A 17658-nucleotide genomic window follows, 5' to 3' on the forward strand; every position below is an offset into this window, starting at 1 on the left:
TTTAACAGAAGTACTTTTCACTCACCCCCGCACTGAACAACTGACAAGGACAAGTCAGTGTAGTGCCCAGCACTTCCACACTGTGTCACCAGGTGCCACAAGTACAGCAACATGACAGATATCTATACACTATTAATAATTCTGGGATTTGGGTTTGTGGCAAAGTGGTTAAGGTGCAAGTGATCAATTAACACCAATTAATTATAATCCAGGTGCAAAGTTGTTTAATGAGGTTGTATATCCAGTGCCTGATGGCAAAACAAAAAGTAAATAATAAATTATGTTTTAAGTAATACAGCGGCATGTATTACTTATATTGTAATCCCTGGGTTTGTCACAAAATAATAGTCCTGTTCTTCATATACCCACACGAAACACAAAATACATACACAAGTCAGTTAGTGAGTGAATTAGTGCTTGTGGTACAAATACAGTTTATTTGTGATACAAGTTCAGTGCTGTTCTGGGTTTGTGCTGGCCCTTGGCGATAGCTCTGGAACGTGTTAGCCATCTACTAATAACAAGACACAATTAGAGACAAAACAAACAAACACTCATGATACGTTTACACAAATCATAGGTCCTTCCAGGTTGTTCTCTAACCAAAATGAAGGAACAGATTACGTTGCTTCATCCTCTATTTATACCGTCACACATGACCCCTTGGTAAACAATTGCAGCCGCTCCTCCAATCCACAGCTGCCACATAATTTCCCTTCCAGGTTGATGAGTTAGTGCACTGAAGCTCCGCCCCCTTTCTAAATGACTGACTTCCTTTTAACCCTAGGAATTAAGTGTCAGGCCAACCAGTCCAGGGTACTCTGTTCCTGTTACTTAGCACCCTCACAGGTCGGGAGGGAGATTTACTACCAAGAATCATTGTCTTTTTGTCACAGGGATGTATTTTGATTGTATGTATTTGAGTTTACTGAAGTGGCATTCATGGGGTTTCCATGTGATTTTTTATTTTAACTTGAGACATTTACAGAAATAAAATGTCTCATGTAAAATGCTTTTTCGGGTTTCTGTTTGCTCAGTTTATTTTTCTCGAGCAAACCGGGCAATTTACCCAACGTCATTGCAAATGAATGGGAAAGGTGTGGGGTTGATATGTAAATTAGCTATGCGTAAAGTACTCTTGCTGTTTTTGAAGATTACTAGTGACATTTTGTGAAAATGTGGTTTCCATGCGCAGAAAACTGGTACACGAGTGAATCTAAGCTGCTATAATAAAGCATAATACCTCGTTATTTGGTTGGTTAATAATTGTTTTTCAAATGTCATTAGTGGGGTGTTATGTCGTTAGCAGTGAATACTGTTTCAACTAATTTATCTTATGGTTAATTAAAAATTAACTCGGAGGTATAAAATGAAACTGACCAACAAGTATTGCAGAGCACCATGGCTGAAAACTGGCAGAGACGTGTATATATTCATTCCCCAAATTGCCACTGCCTGCTGTATCCTGCACAAACTCTTGTCAACAACAAAATGAAGGGTGGTCATTAAAGGGTGGTCACACCAAATATTGATTTGATTTCGATTTTTCTTCTGTTCACTCACTTTGCATTTAGTTAATTGATAAATATAATCTATTAACATGTCTATTTTTGAAAGCATTCTTACTTTACAGCATTTTTTCACACCTGCCTAAAACTTTTGCACAGTAATGTATATATGTGTGTATATATATATATATATATATATATATATATATATATATATATATGGAGAAAATAGAAAATTGGAAAAATGAATACAAATAATTGTTAAAAAAAAGGATAAAAGACAGTTAACTTATCTTCATGAAACAAGTTATGCATTGGTTACCAGTAAGCAGCTTAGCTGTCCGGTTTATTAACTACATTTGTTAATGTTTAGCTAGCACGAGCCACTGTATGCAGAAGCCCTGTTGTCTCCAAAACCCGAGGGAGAAGCGCCACCATCTCCAGAACCCAGAAAAAAGGAGCCACTGGCTACAGAGAAGGGGGAGGAGGTGAAGAGACCACCACCCCTGTTCACCAGTCTGGCACCAGTAGGTCAGGTCCCTTGCCCCGGCTCCTCGACACCCTGCCATTGTGTCTGGACCTCGTGTCGCTGCACTACCAGGCACAGTCATTCGCCTGTTCTTCTATTCCACTCCCTCTGGTAACCCAGATGTCGCTGCACAGTTGCCATGACTCTCACCTCTGCCTGGTGCTCCAGTCGCCCCTGCCACCCCGTTTGGGTCCTCCAGAATGAGGATCTTCGAACCCACCCGCAGGGGAGCGGAAAATCATAAACTGTGTGATAAATGGTTGTGTTTTAAAGGGATGTGTGTGTGTGTGTGTGGGGGGGGGGGTTCACAAGGGGTAGGATATGTGGAAGAGTGGGGGGAGGAAAGTTGTAGTCCTGAAGGATAGAGGTCTACATTCCCCAGAATGCCTCAGGGCTGATGGGCTATTATGTCAATAATGAGGGACACCTGCCTGTAATTTAGGCAGGCAGGTGTATACAAGCAAGGCTAAAACATTTTTCTGTTGTCTGTCTGCCTCTGGGTGAGAGGCCTGTGGATAGACCTGTGTCCCAGCAACCTTAAAAAAAGTTAGTAAACCTTAAAAGATAGTTAACTTGTCTTTATGGAATAAGTGATGTTTTGGTTACCAGCAAACGGCTTAGCTGTCCAATTTATTAGTTATAGCTTGTTAATGTTTAGCTAGCAGTCCTTTAATGTCCTAAATGTTCCTCATAACCTTACCAGAGATCTAGATGTAAATAAGATTCCTGACAATTTCATCCAGACAGCTACAGTGAGATGTAATGTCTTCAAATTAGGACACTGTGTGTGTACAAGAGTACATTCATTATTGTAGTAAATCGCAGTTATTTAATCAGAGGCTGTAACCCCCCCAAGTCCTCACTAATTTTACCCAAGGCTCAAAAAATAAAATGTTTCCTTATTTAAACTGAAAATATGCAGGTTAATAAATTAAAATTTGAATAACCATTTGTGGAATGGCAGATGAAGCAGTTCTTCTTTTCTTCACATCTTGAATTAATCCCAAGTGATGATACTGGGGGTCATACTTAAGTTTATAAAACATATCTAGAAATGTGTTACTAATGGTCTAGAAGAAAGGTAGTATTTTATTAACACATTAATAGTGTAAAGCTTCTTGTCATAAATGAGGCCTCTTGTTATACATGCCCAGCTACATGTTCTTATAATACTGTACTGCTACAGAATACTGTTATTAATAAAAATTAATTGTGTGTTCTGCAGTTCACAATATTACATGTAATGATCTTGAAAATATTCAAACTGACCCAATGAAGAACTTCATAAAGCTAGGCTATACTAATGTCAAGAAAATGGGAAACAACTGAACATTATTGTTTATTCAGACAGCACATAGAAAAAAAACAACTCTTCTAATAGTATCTCTAAACTTTATTTTAAAAGGATGAATTAAGAACATGAATGTTTAGGGGCTCCTCTGATCACATTACTGTGCATTTCTGTTCTGCTGCCTCCTTCATTTCTGCGAAGGTAGCTTGGGCTTTCTCCTTGATCGTATCCATGTCCATGTTTTGGATGTTTTGAATCTGTCCAAGAATGGAGTCTTTCTCTTCCTCCTCAACAGTGTCTTCATCCACCATCTTCCTTAATTCCTCGGGTATGTCCACATCATCCCCAGCCATCTGGATTGCATTCTCATCCTGCTCACTCTAAAAAAAAAAAAAAAAAAAATTACAAATAAATCTTGAATGAGAAATCCGCCAATAACTGTTAAGGATTAGTCACAATTCCATCTTATCATGTCATCTCATTCAACAAAAGGACCTTATATGTTTAATAGCAGTTCCTGAATATAACCTTTGTTTTTGTGATTTGAAATAAGTTAATAGGTTGTGTGTAGGGTGTCCTCTTACTTTAACCCTTTGCAGTCCATTTATTAAGTGCGCGTCAGGCGCGTCAGGTCCAATTTATTTTCACACGCGCAGTTAATTTTAGACGCGCTGTTTAAAAGTATTTTTTTCCACAGTCAAACAGGTTTAAAAGGCCCTGCATATCAACAAAGCACTCACTAGGCATCTCCAGACACGCCCCACCCTTTTCGCTTTCACATATGCCAAGAAATAAATAATAATAATAATAATAGTCGTACATACCGATCGTTCATCTCCTGATCACTCGTTTTATCACCAAACTCCTCAATAATGCAATCCGAGTCATTATTTTATTACTATAACATCTCAAAAAAGCTCTGCAAATGTCCGTGATAGTCTCTGTGCGCTGATTCAATAACAGCCAGCTTGTTTCCTTATGACCGCCCCTATGTAATGCCAGGGGCATGTATGACTATTCATGAGATACGCCTTTTTTGGGGTTTTTTTTTGTCTCGGCTTGTCTCGGCTTGTCTCGGCTCCTGTCGCTCCCACTCGGCCATTGAATGGTTTTCTCGGCTTTTTCCGGAGAAGAAACGACTAGAAACCCGTTTTTTGCGTTTTTTTGATGATGTCGGACAGAGTCCGACAATGGACCTGATAGGAATAATTGCAATGTCGGACCAGGTCCGACAATGGACCGCAAAGGGTTAAGAGTCATCATTTCATATAGTTTGATTAGACAGAACCATTCAGACTGCATGAGATGATGCCCCAGATGCATAAAACTTACCACGTCCTTTATCGTGCCAGTAATAGTGTTTAACAGGACAGTGTTTCATCGGATAATGCATCACTCATCGCGACATTAGAATATGATGCAATTCATAGCAGGTATCGATTTAACAGGAGCACAATTATTCACCTATGTGGAGAACTAGAACACAAACTGAAGAGTCGAACTACTAGTAACAAGGCCGTGCCCGTATTAATGAAAGTTATAAACAGTGCAGGTAAAAAACAAACAAAAAAAAACACACAATTTGTCATTCCTATATTGGTCACTGTCCATGCAGACAGATAGTACTTAGCATTCTGCTAAGTGTTAGTTCACATCACGGCTGCAATAATATTCTTTTTCGCTACCCAGCTCGCTTTCGTCTGTTGCAGCAGCCCAAGATTTCAACCCTCTCAGAAGACCTTTGCTGGATTCTGCTCATCCACCATCGCGTCCCTTTCCTCCTGCTCCTCAATGATTTAATCCAAGCTGCCAATCTTCACCCTGCTACTAGTTCCAGATCGGCCTCCTCCTCTGCTGGTTCTCTCTCCACTGCTACAGCACAGCATTATTGAAGGCTCCCCGATTCATATGCTGGTTCCTTCAGCTTATTTGTTCTCCTTGACTATTCGCCCCCTCTCTCTCCATATTTATTTTGCCCAACAGAGTATTGGAATGGAGGCCACCTCTCTGCCAGGACCACCAGAGATTTCCTCCCATGGGGGTGGGGGGGGGGTTCCCCTCCACTGAGCGGTGAGACCAGTCTTTAATTCTAAATCGGATTTAAAAAAAAAACCTTTAACCTCGATTTCTTTAAGCTCTCTTCTCGCCTTTGAATTACTACTTACCTTTGGAAGTCCGGCCACACTGACCTCCCTCAGCTTAGGCAACCTTTCCAAGCTGGGGAGATCTCTGGACTTCTCTTCATCTTTTCGATTCGCCCGCTATCCTATTTTCATTTCCCTTTGGGGGAAGTAATGGTTGCTTCCCAGCCTCGGAGGCTGATCGGTTCAGTCTCACCTCTGCGAGGACGGCTCTCTGCTAGCCAAGGGGAAAACCTTATCCTCTTTCTAAAATCACAAACACTTATCTCCTGTTTCAATTCCCAAGGTTCTTCCTTCACACAACCCTTGCTCGTGTCCCGTTAAGTCTTCTTGAACAAATTTGTGGAACTAAAACTTTTTTCTTTTCATATATTTGTTCTTCTGAAACAAATCTTGCTCTATGGATTAGGCTTAAGAGATATGACTTCAACTCTATACATGGACCCTCAAGCCTGGTGCTGAGGTAGGTAGTCTGCAGCAATAATAAAGGAGACCACTGGTATGAATTCTCAGCTATGCTAATTTAGTAAATTTTGGGGTACAAACATGACTTTTTTATCCTTCGTAGGTACCCATGGTGCTACTTAAGGCTAGAGTAAAATGAATGGCGTATTATTGCTAAGGGGTAGAAAAGCATAAAACAATCATCTATTCGATCACCAAACAAGAAAATAACAAAAGTGCTGATGAAAAAAGGATGAAAAAAAAATATATATCTTTCTATGCTTGGCAAAGGGCTTTGTTATTTATTCATTTATGTATTTATTTATTTATTGGAAAGGGTTGCATTTTTCTTTATAGTCACTTCAGTGTTTTTTTTATAACCTTGCTTATAAAACAACTAAACTATAAAGCACTTTCTGAATCACCTGTAAATAGAAATAATTTGAAATGTTGAATAAATGGTGTTACATAAAACAAAACTCAATGAAGAGGTCTGTAAACTCCTCATACTCTATGTTTATATTTTTCTATTTGGTCAAAGAAGCTTGCCAGCACTACTTTCAGCAGATGTCAGTTGTTAATAAGGAATTGAATGGTACAACCTTTAGTTATCGTAGAAAGTTGTGCTAGGGTATGTCACAAACGGAATCTTCACTGCTGAAGTCTCGTGAAAAATGGTAAGACTTTTGAACTTGTTGCCATGCACTGCTTTTTAGTTTGAGAAGGCGATTTACCCACTATTTTTAGCCATACCATGTTTTGACTGCACACTTGCGATAGCGTGAGGAATGTGTGTGATATGTGCGTGCCACGTCACATTCTCACGACAATGTAGAGAGAATTTGGAGTTTCTAAACTGCACATAAACCAAACCAAAGTCTTTCTGGGTACAATCAGAAAAGCAGAAGCACAGGGAAAGGAAACAAAGCTGGTTACCTTTGGCAATCTATACTTTTCTCGTAGGTGCACCCTGAGAGTTGCTCTTTCTGCTTTCTTATGTGCAAACTCAGCATCTCTTTCCATCCTGCAATCAACAAAAGGGGACACAATGCAACAAATGGTTAACCACTTTTTTTTATCAGGGTTGTGTATACTAGCTATGAATGCTTTGTTATTACAACAATACATTCATAAATGTAGTCTAAAACACATTAGCAAAGCAAGGGCACTTTTATCATTGGGTATTGATAGTCATTGGTTAGATATAGGCACAGAGTCCTCGAAAGCAAAAGAATGAATAAGTGCTGATTGACAACTGAAATGTCAAGGCTGCCGCATCAACACAAAAATATAATTCCTCCTAATGTTGACATGTGCGTCATTTTAAATTGAGCATTTTCAAGGACCTGAATCGCAACAAAAGCCAGGACACAAAGATACTGAAAACAGCCATATTGTTCCACAGCGGAAGTGTTGCATGTCAATAATACATGATAAATGGTAGTATACAAAGTAGTGCATCTTTCACATAAAACCGATTGAAATACTGTATAGAAATTAACCAATTCTAAATTACTTTAATGACTTTATTATGGAGTTTATGCACAATATATGTTATGTTTTCCCATGAGTGATGTTCATTAAGTGGTAAGTTATTGAAATACTCTGTTGATGCACAGATATTATCCTAAGAATTCAACAGAACATGTAATCTATTGTGTTTTCATAAAATGAACAAATTACCTTAGCTGCTTTGGGAATCAGAATGTCACATTCCAGTTTTATTTATCTTTATTTGTTTGGTATAAATGTCATTCAGAAAACATGCAATATGAAAAATGAGGAAATATTCCAAACAATAGATAAATAATTGCTTAATAAAGGCTAAATAAAGGCTGTCCAAAAGATGGAGCCCTATAAGGCTTACTGAGCTCCACAATATGACTCTTTTGATTTAGATGTAGCTGGACAATCTATAGTTTTTGGTAGAATGCAAAACAACAAATAATATAGGATTTAATGAAAAACACCTACATGATGTCAAATCTAGTTAAACAGCAATTGTATTTTGTTTGTGATTTTTTTTGTTTTCTTTTCATGGCTCTTTAAGAACTCAATTAAAAAGGTTGGACAGCCTTGCTTTAAATAAATACATTGTTCATATTTTAATGGATTGTTTATAGAATGAGTTAATTAGAAGTTTGTATTGTTTTCTGGTATATATGATTGGAGAGGGGTTACTATTATCATTAATGTTCTGATCTGTTGTTTATTACTGTGATTACTTCTACCAGTTTGGTGTGCAGGAATAACTAGGAGTTACTGGATGGAAGGGTCAGGCATACTGATGCAGTGACAAGCTTAACCTTTTTTAATTTTAAACCTCTTAAAGTGTTACCAGCCTCTTAAATCATTACATAACAACCCTAAATGTTCTCCCTCACTATATAATAGGCCGAGGGTTGTACAATACCACCTTTAACAGCTGGTAAAGCATAGCAAGAGGGCATAGCGTCTTTTCACAAGTGACTTTGCTACAATAATTGCCTTCCTAGTCACTCTGGTGCATAGACAGGATACAGCTATATTTTTTACTTCTTTAAAGAAAGAAGCTATTTTCCCACATTTTGACTGCCTATTTCTATTGCTCACCTAAAAGATATTAATTGCTATATTTTCATCGATTTTAAAGTATAACTTACTGTGTCACCAGATATTTTAGAAAATATATCATTGTCCAAGAAATATACTGTGATGTATAAAAAGTTCTTGCCTTTTCACATTCTGAGAGTTTTAGGCTGGAGTAAACTTCTGAGATATTTATAACATTTTGCTGAGACTGTAAAATATATGTTGACTTTTACAAAAGTCTTACGAATTTTATGGATTTTGCCACTGTGCATGCTGAGGTCAAAAAGTGAGATGGTGTGGGGAGGATGAAAGCAAACTGAAATGCAGTGCTGATAATTCATAGAGAGGTAAAACTTTTTTTAAACTGATTATAACTCGGGGTGTGAAGATACTCGTGTTTTCTGATCCTTTAAAATGTATTTGTCACAGGTGTTAAATTAAACCAAACAAGCCTGTTAATTTCACAACAAGAAACCTTTACCTAACCTTTACAATTAAGTACCAAACAATGGCAATAACTTCTTGTTTCATTTGTGGTGCTGACAAATTTTACTGTGATACTGCCGTACAGATTCCGTAAACTGATAATGAAAATTGAAAATATGTCGCAAAATTAGAAAATGTAATTAATTTGTCATATACATGTGAACTTTCCTTAGACCTGCTTTAGGACCACCATACATACTGTGATAGGTATTTCTTTGTCAAGTTAAATCCCACAATTCATGCAGACAAGTGATTTTGAGAAGTGGTTAGGGCTCTGGACTCTTGACCAGAGGGTCGTGGGTTCAATCCCAGGTGGGGGACACTGCTGCTGTACCCTTGAGCAAGGTACTTTACCTAGATTGCTCCAGTAAAAACCCAACTGTATAAATGGGTAATTGTATGCAAAAATAATGTGATATCTTGTAACAATTGTCTGCTAAGAAATAAATAATACTAATAAAAGAGTAAGTAGCAGGGTTTCAGTATATATAACATTTTATGTCCCTATGTGTTGCTACAACTGTTTAAATAACGTACCTGTAATTTTTCTTTTCATTGTTAACATCCTGACAACTTTTTACACTTATAACTTTCAAGTCCTTTTCAAAGCACTTTTAAAAATGTCCGCTCTAGTGCACTGGGGTTTGAGATCTGTCCTCTAAGTCACTGCAGGAAGAGAAATTAGAAAAAAAAACCATAACAACAAGTGCTCTGGCTTTTCTGTTCCATACCACATAATGGATCGTTATTGCTGTGTTACCTGTTTGACAATGTGGACAATAATCCTTACACTATCAGTGCACTAGAGCGGACATTTTGAAAATAGCTTTGAAACATACTTTACTAAGTCTACAAAGGTGCTGTCTATAAATGGTGACTGATTGTTTTAGTGACCATCGTTTGTTTTTAATGGCCATGACTATCATATTACTTTTTTTTTTTAATTTGGAATCAGCAATTGTTTTTTTTACCCCATTTTCTCCCCAATTTGAAATGCCCAATTTTAAGCCTGGCTCACCGCTGCAACCCCCACACTGACTTGGGAGAGACGAAGATGAACACACGCGTCCTCCGAAATGTGTGTCGTCAGCCGTCCGCTTCTTTTCACTCTGCAGGCTCGCCATGCAGCTACCTCGGATACCACGCATCTCTGGGCCTCTTGCAGGCAGGCTCACAGACACCCGGCCAGTCTACAGGGGTCGCTGGTGCGCGGTGAGCCGAGGACACCCTGGCTGACCTAAACCCTCCCCACCACGGGTGGCGCTGGGCCAATTGTGCGTCGCTCCCTGGGAGTTCCCATCCACAGCCAGCAGTGGAATAGCCTGGACCAGAACTGGCGACATCCAGGCTATAGGGTGCATCCTGCACTCCACGCGGAGCGCCTTTACTGGATGCGCCACTCGGAAGCCCCTACATATTACATTCTTTTTATGATATATGAAGATGTTAACTGAGAACACATAAAACAATATGTGATTTGTAAATCAGAACATAATTAAAATCTTCTTTCATGTGGGTTCAGTGAATATTCAATAAGCTCCAGTGAGCAGTTCAGGGATTGATTGTTTTAGGGTTAGATTTAGAGAGGATCGATGGAGTGACCTGTACCAGCTGTGGAGTTGTATACATCTGACAGCTATCTAGTAAAGAGATGAAATAACCCCAGAGCCTTGGCAGAATATTAATTATTTTGAAACAATAATAATCTGGTGGCAGCAGTAGGATTCAAACCCACTACTTTGTCATGGAAATATAATTAAAGGCTGGATCAGACTTTTCATACATTGACATGGTGTTCTTGATATTACATGTTTGTGTAGTATCAAGAACACCATGTTTCTGAAGCTGACACCCTGGGATCCTTCAAGAAGCTGCTTGATGAGATTCTGGGATCAAAAGGCTACTAACAACCAAACGAGCAAGATGGGCTGAATGGCCTCCTCTCGTTTGTAAACTTTCTTATGTTCTTATGTTCTTATGTGTAGGGTGGTAAGATAGTTTCCTTGGATGTTGTTGTACAGTGCCTATAGAAAGTCTACACCCACTTGAACTTTTTTCAAATTTTGTTGCGTCAGTGCCTCAGAGTTTCATGCATTTAAATGAGGAATTTCTCCACTTATCTACACACCATACTCTACACTGTTAAGGGGAAAAAAGTTTTTATTGAGAAAAAAATTATATATTAAAAATACAAAACTGAAAGATCATAATTGGATAAGTCTCCACCCCACTGAGTTAATACTTGGTGGAAGCACCTTTGGCAGCAATTACAGCTGTGAGTCTGTTGGGATAGGTCTCTACCAACTTTGCACACCTAGATGTGGCAATATTTGACCATTCCTCTTTATAAAACTGATAAAGCTCTGTCACGTTCGTTGGGGAGCGTTGATGGACAGCAATCTTCAAGTAATGCCACAAATTTTCAATTGGATTTAGGTCGGGGCTCTGACTGGGCCACTCAAGGACATTTACCTTTTTGTTCCTTAGCCACTCCAGTGTAGCTTTGGCTGTGTGCTTTGGGTCGTTGTCATGCTGAAAGGTGAACTTCCATTCCAGTTTCAGCTTTCTTGCAGAGGGCAGCAGGTTTTCCTCAAGGACTTCTCTGTAATTTGCTCCATTCATTTTCCCTTCTATCCTGACAAGTGCGCCAGTCCCTGCCGATGAGAAACATCCCCATAACATGATGCTGCCACCACCATGCTTCACAGTAGGGATGGTGTTCTTTGGGTGATGCGCTGTGTTGGGTTTGTGCCAAACATAACACTTTGAATTTAGGCCAAAAAGTTCAATTTTAGTTTCGTCAGACCACAAAATCTCCTGAGTATTTTTCTGCATACTTCAAACGGGATTCAAGGTGGTCTTTCTTGAGTAAAATACAGGTCAGATTTGAGGAGTGCTTGGGATATTGTTGTCACATGCACACTTTGACCAGTCTTTGCCATAAAAGTCTGTAGCTTTTGCAAAGTTGCCATTGACCTCTTGGTATCCTCTCTGATCAGTATCCTTCTTGCTTGGTCATCCAGTTTGGAGGGACGGCCTGATCTAGGCAGGGTCTTGGTGGTGCCATACACCTTCCACTTCTTAATAATCATCTTGACCGTGCTCCAAGGGATATTCAAGGCCTTTGATATTTTTTTATACCCATCCCCTGATCTGTGCCTTTCAACAACTTTGTCCCGGAGTTCTTTTGAAAGCGCCTTGGTGCTCATGGTTGAGTCTTTGCTTTGAAATATACTACCCAGCAGAGGGAACCTACAGGAACTGCTGAATTTATCCTGAAATCATGTGAATCACTACAATTTAACACCGGTGGAGGCCACTTAACTTGGTGTGTGATTTTGAAGGCGATTGGTTACCCCTGAGCTAATTTAGGATTGCTATTACAAGGGGGGTGGACACTTATCCAACCAAGCTATTTCAGTTTTTGTTTTTAATTAATTTTCTACAAATTTCTAGAATATTTTTTTCACTTGGAAGTTGTGGGGTAGGATGTGTAGATCAATGAAAAAAAAAATATTTTAATGCATTTTAATTCCAGGCTATAAGGCAACAAAAGGTGACAATTTTGAAAGGGTGTGTAGACTTTCTATAGGCACTGTACATTTAGGTCCATGAGCTCATGTGTGCTGTATTGTACATATAACAATATATTGTAAAAAGCATATCCACTGTGCCTCCAAATCTCATGCAGGGTTGATGTTTCCCAGTGGGGGTTCCCGCTGTAAAGGTTTTGAATATGTGACCTTCAAGTCATGAGGTAAGTATGTTAGTAAGACAGAGAGGAGGAGGAAGCAGTTTCTAAGCAAATATAAAAAATGTTGTACAAAATTAAATTCTACATTTCTGTTGATATAGTATTACTATATGTTACCAGATACCTGGTTATAGATTGTTACCATTGAAGGTTCTGGTTTTAAAGACAAACTGCTCTCATCTGATTGAAAATAAAGAAACAAAACATCCAGATAAATTAAAACCCCCTAACCCTGATTTGGTCTAAAATCAAGACCCATATTGTACTAATCTACTAATCTTTTATATAAATGTTTGTCTCCAACTCTCATCTCCAAATTCTTTTAACTATTACGTAAGAGAACAATTACATAATAAATATAAGAATGCATTACAAAGTGATGCCACAACCTTTTTTTTCAAATTTTCAGCATACAGGATTTGTAGATATTTTATTCCATGGCAGCTGGAAGATGAAGTAGCATTTGTCCAGTTATTTTCCATTTAATCAGACCAGGAAAAGCTTTATCATGCATCATGTGCCTGCTAAATCAGCAGGGTATGAAAATGCATTACTTTGCTCCAATCTGACCCATTGACAGGGATTTATAAAATCTCCTAGGATAGGACAGGATCAGATTGTGCTGCTGATAAAAGGATTTTTAAACTAACCAAGCACTAAAAGGAAAAAAAAAACACAATGAAAACTGTACTAATTTACGCTTTGTGATAAATGTAATTATGTAGAAAAATCTCTTTTATTGACTTAAGCACAACAGATAAGAGAACAAGTCATGTGATTTTCACTGATTATTAAGTATGCACCAGATGTTATCTTGTCCCAGGGCTTTCAATGGGATAACACGAGAAGGAAGTTGCAGACATAATATCTCTGTTAGTGAGATTTCTATTAAAATTTGACTGAAATTAGCCACAGATTTTTTTTTTATATAATTCAGCTAATTTAACTCTGATGTGTGTTCTGGCAAAAAGGCTTCCATATCTGCCAAATGAGAAGAGGGTATGGGTAATGATTTCCAGCCCCACGTCACAAGACCAACAGCAACAGAGTGTGCGTAGGGGTGTTTTGTCTGCAGTTTGTAAAAATGTCAAATACGGAAAGGGAATGGGAATCTGATCTATCATTTCAGATTGTAGTTGAGTAGAACAGTACACTTTCTGACACACATTTCACAGGTTTAGAAAAAAAAACAGAAACATCTTTTTTTTTCTCTAAATTGTTTCTCTTTAATGTTACACCAGTTACCACTTTTACTTTGATGACATATCAACATACTCCCTGAACATATCTATTAGGAACCAATATCCGCCATACCTAAACCCCATGCTAAGGGATGTCTATGGATGCCCCTTCTTCCTGAATCCCTTAGCACAGATAAATGAACAAATTGCACTTACTTCTCCTCCACCACCTGCTTCTGGTACTCCTCATATTCCTCCCGGGTCATGCCTGCAGCTGCAGCTGGGTCTGCAGCAGCCCCATTATCTTTTTTCTCCTCCTCACCCCCTCCTAGACCCAGGTTTTTCACCTGACTGCTCACCATGCTTTTCAAAAGGAAAGACATTCTGCTCGATGACTCGGCCCGCTTTTTTAAAAAAAGAATGAACTCCTTTTTATGACCCCCCTGGTTCGGTTTCTTTAACACAGTCCAATGGGAGCCTCTGAATCAAGTCTGCTGCCTGGACGTCTCGTCAAGGGCACAGTGACAGTGGAGAGTGGAAGCCAAAAAAACTGTTTTACCAGCTATAATCTGGATTAAACATCGAACTCTCCTGTTTCTAGAGGCAGATGGTTTAGATTACTCTGAAAACCAAAATCATTTTTCACTACTGCTGAGTTTCCATAGTATTATCCCTCACTACCATTCTAACACTATCAGCTGCAGGAATGGTCTTCACACTGGTAAAGTTGTTTAGTTTGTTTTTGTTCTAGAAGCCTAGAATTGTTTCTATGCCTGTTCTACACCACCAATTAAAGTTAATCAGGTTATTTAATAGAAAACCCACGTGCCTGCAGGAATAGTCCAAAGAGATTTATTTATATATACCACTGTGCTAGAAAGAGAAATAGAGGATTATGCTTGTTTATCTCACTGGAGCTGGACACTCCCTCATCAGGGATTACATGACGTTGAAGAGAGAAAGTTAAAAACAAACACACATGCGCAAACACACACTTTCAATAGATGTCCATTCTTGTATATATTAAAATCACAATTATGTGTTGAATACAAAAATACGTAAACAATATAAAACAAACAGTTCAACAGCTTCAGATTGTCTCCTAAAATATTTTGCTTAGGGAATGACATACTTGTTTGCTTGTGTTTCATCATGTTTTAATGATATCTAGGAATCATTAGTAAATATTTCATGTTTAATTACAGGGCATGTGGCATCTTTATACCATCATAATAACCTAAACAGCACTGTTTACCGTAGCAGTAAAACAAACTTTGAGACAATCCACCCAAGACAGTCACAAAATTAAATGTTTGGCAGTTCCTATTCGGTATATGGATTCCATCAGGGATATGACATTTGAATTGGACATTTCAAATAGTGTAGAAAGTGGTCCACAATAATCAACACATTTACTGCACAAATTACCAATATTTATACCTGTCACTATAACTGTATCTCAAGAACCTGCACTTTTTTTTTTTTTTTTAATTTAGTCGTCGCCAATTATTTTTACCCCGGTTTTCACCCCAATTTAGCATGCCCAATTATTATCTGTATCCCCGGCTCACCGCTCGCAACCCCCCCGCCGACTCAGGAAACGGAGGCTGAAACACGCGTCCTCCGAAACGTGCTCCTTCCAAGCCATCATTTTTCGCACTGCAGATCCACAGCAATGCTACCAGACCTATAGTGCCGGAGGACAACACAGATCTGGCGGCTCCGCTGCAGAGCCACAGGCGCCCTATCGGCCACAGGTGTCGCTGATGCGCGGTGAGCCGTGGATTCCCCTGCCGACCTAAGCCCTCCCTACCCGGGCAGCGCTTAGCCAATTGTGCGCCGCCCCCTAGGAACTCTCGGTCACGGTCAGCTGTGACATAGCCTGGATTCGAACCAGCAATCTCCAGGCTATAGGGCACATCCTGCGAGGAGCGCCTTTACTGGATGCGCCACTCGGGAGCCCCCCTAGAACCTGCACTTCTAATGTTCTGCTCCCTTGAAAGCATCGTCACATTGCGGCTATAGCTGAAAATAGGTCATGTGACTGGATCCATCTTGTTTATTGGCTGACTATTTGACTCAGGATAATTCCCTTCATTATCAAGCTCCTCTGCCCTGACCAGAAACACGGATGGGCAAAGGCTGGCAAAGGCATGTTGCTGTTTGAATTCAAATGTAGGACTAGAGTCTGTCCATCTTGGGAAAACTATTTAATTATAGCGTTTACAGATATTTTCCTATTCATCAGCAGCAGTCGTTTTGCATTACCATGAAGAGTCTCCATCTTAATTGCAAATAATATTGCTGTAGCATTTTTAAAATTTGTCTTATCCATATAATATTTTATGGTAGCCATCTGAACCAAATAACCACGTTTAAATTTCTCAAAAGTTTTGTAACAAATTGCAGAGCAATACGTACCATAAAGAAAAATCATGATTATGTGACAGATGCTTGGGTACCTTTGACGCTGCTGTTTAATCCTCTTCAGACGTGTCTATCAGTCAAGGATTAGTTGTCCGGAAGACTCAACTGGCTTTCATTTTGTTATTATGAAAGCTAGTGAAGCAATGTTGGTACCAGCAACCTAAAGTAAAAGCAAGGCAGTTGTATTTATAGCATGGCATAATAAAGCAGTAAATCAATTTGTTGTTTCTCTCCTTTTGTTTATTTGAATGACTGCCTCTGATGATTGATAACAGGTAACTTTGACACCATAAATAAAATGTAGTAACATGTCTATAATATACAACATTAAAGCGTACCATTCAAGCCTATTGGAGTTAAAGACTTTCCTTCTTCAGTCTTCATCATTAATAAAAGTATTTTCAAATGGATTACGGCAGTTTCATTTTCTTATGTAGAGAGAAAGAGCTTTCTATAAATATTATAACAAAACAGTGCACTACTGTAATTAGTGTGGCAGCCCTTGAATAAATAAACACTCCAGATTTCTTTTTAACTCCAAGGAGTAGCAGATTGTTAATTGTAGGAGTGCCCAGTGCCTTAACAATCAGTTGTTGGATTATTGTGAATGAAGCTCTGTCCATACAGGTTTGTTTACAACCAGTTAGCATCTCCCCTAAACCCAAATACTTCTCTCTTTTATGCAGTCCTATTGCTCTCACCAATTGGATCCCGCCAGCTCAGATCACCAATCCTAACCTCCCACGTACACCCAGTAATAAGTTAGCTCAGAACAACCTGTGGAAACTCAGTGTGCACATCCCATTCAATCAGCGTACTGATTGGTTAGGTAATAAGTGCATCAACCATACAGTGCCCCTTTTACAGACAGAAGTCTAGTCCTTAATCCAGCTTGAAAGAGGTCCCCTAAGCATGTTCTTAAAATAACACATTTCTGCAGTTCTTTGAGACTTGTGGAAATTTGGAAATTAAAATTTAAAATGGCAATTGATTTAAAAAAAAAAAAAAAAACCTTTACTTTTCTTCATTGAACAGGTCATCAAGCTTTTTGTTCAGTCCTTCTTGCTGTTCGTCTATCTGTTGCTCAATGCTCAAAACTCAGAACTGAACAATACACAAGGTTGTTGAGTTGACCGTAGACCATTTTTTCTTTACTATTCATGGTGCTTTATGAGTGGTTCTGGGCTCTGATACTCCAATATTAAGTTATTACCATTTTTCTCTAAATTTGCCTTTACCTGGCTTTGAGCTCGGTTTGACCTTGTCTGGAAAATCCTAAATGCGGGGACTGAAAAACCTTCCTCATTCAATTCACTTCATGTGACA

General features: G+C 38.9%; 1 protein-coding gene across 1 annotated transcript; it reads right to left on the minus strand.

Annotated features, from left to right (window-relative positions):
* Positions 1-3144: 3144 nt before the first annotated feature.
* LOC117420618 (complexin-4-like) lies at positions 3145-14779 on the minus strand. The gene is made up of 3 exons (XM_059024745.1): positions 14122-14779; positions 6850-6937; positions 3145-3708 (listed from the first exon to the last, which is right to left on the minus strand). Exons 1-3 carry the CDS (start codon positions 14286-14288, stop codon positions 3481-3483), a joined length of 483 nt encoding a protein of 160 aa, XP_058880728.1. The 5' UTR covers positions 14289-14779; the 3' UTR covers positions 3145-3480.
* Positions 14780-17658: the final 2879 nt, after the last annotated feature.

This window comes from Acipenser ruthenus, chromosome 1, assembly GCF_902713425.1.
Source record: "Acipenser ruthenus chromosome 1, fAciRut3.2 maternal haplotype, whole genome shotgun sequence".
In the NCBI taxonomy this organism is placed as follows: domain Eukaryota; kingdom Metazoa; phylum Chordata; class Actinopteri; order Acipenseriformes; family Acipenseridae; genus Acipenser; species Acipenser ruthenus.

Coding starts and splice junctions, on each gene's coding strand:
- LOC117420618 (XM_059024745.1), bottom strand. CDS start 14,288: ATGTCTTTCCTTTTGAAAAGCATGGTGAGCAGTCAGGTGAAAAACCTG. Junction 6,938..14,121: donor AAGCAGGTGGTGGAGGAGAA/GTAAGTGCAATT, acceptor TGTTGATTGCAG/GATGGAAAGAGATGCTGAGT. Junction 3,709..6,849: donor AAAAGTATAGATTGCCAAAG/GTAACCAGCTTT, acceptor TTTTTTTTTTAG/AGTGAGCAGGATGAGAATGC.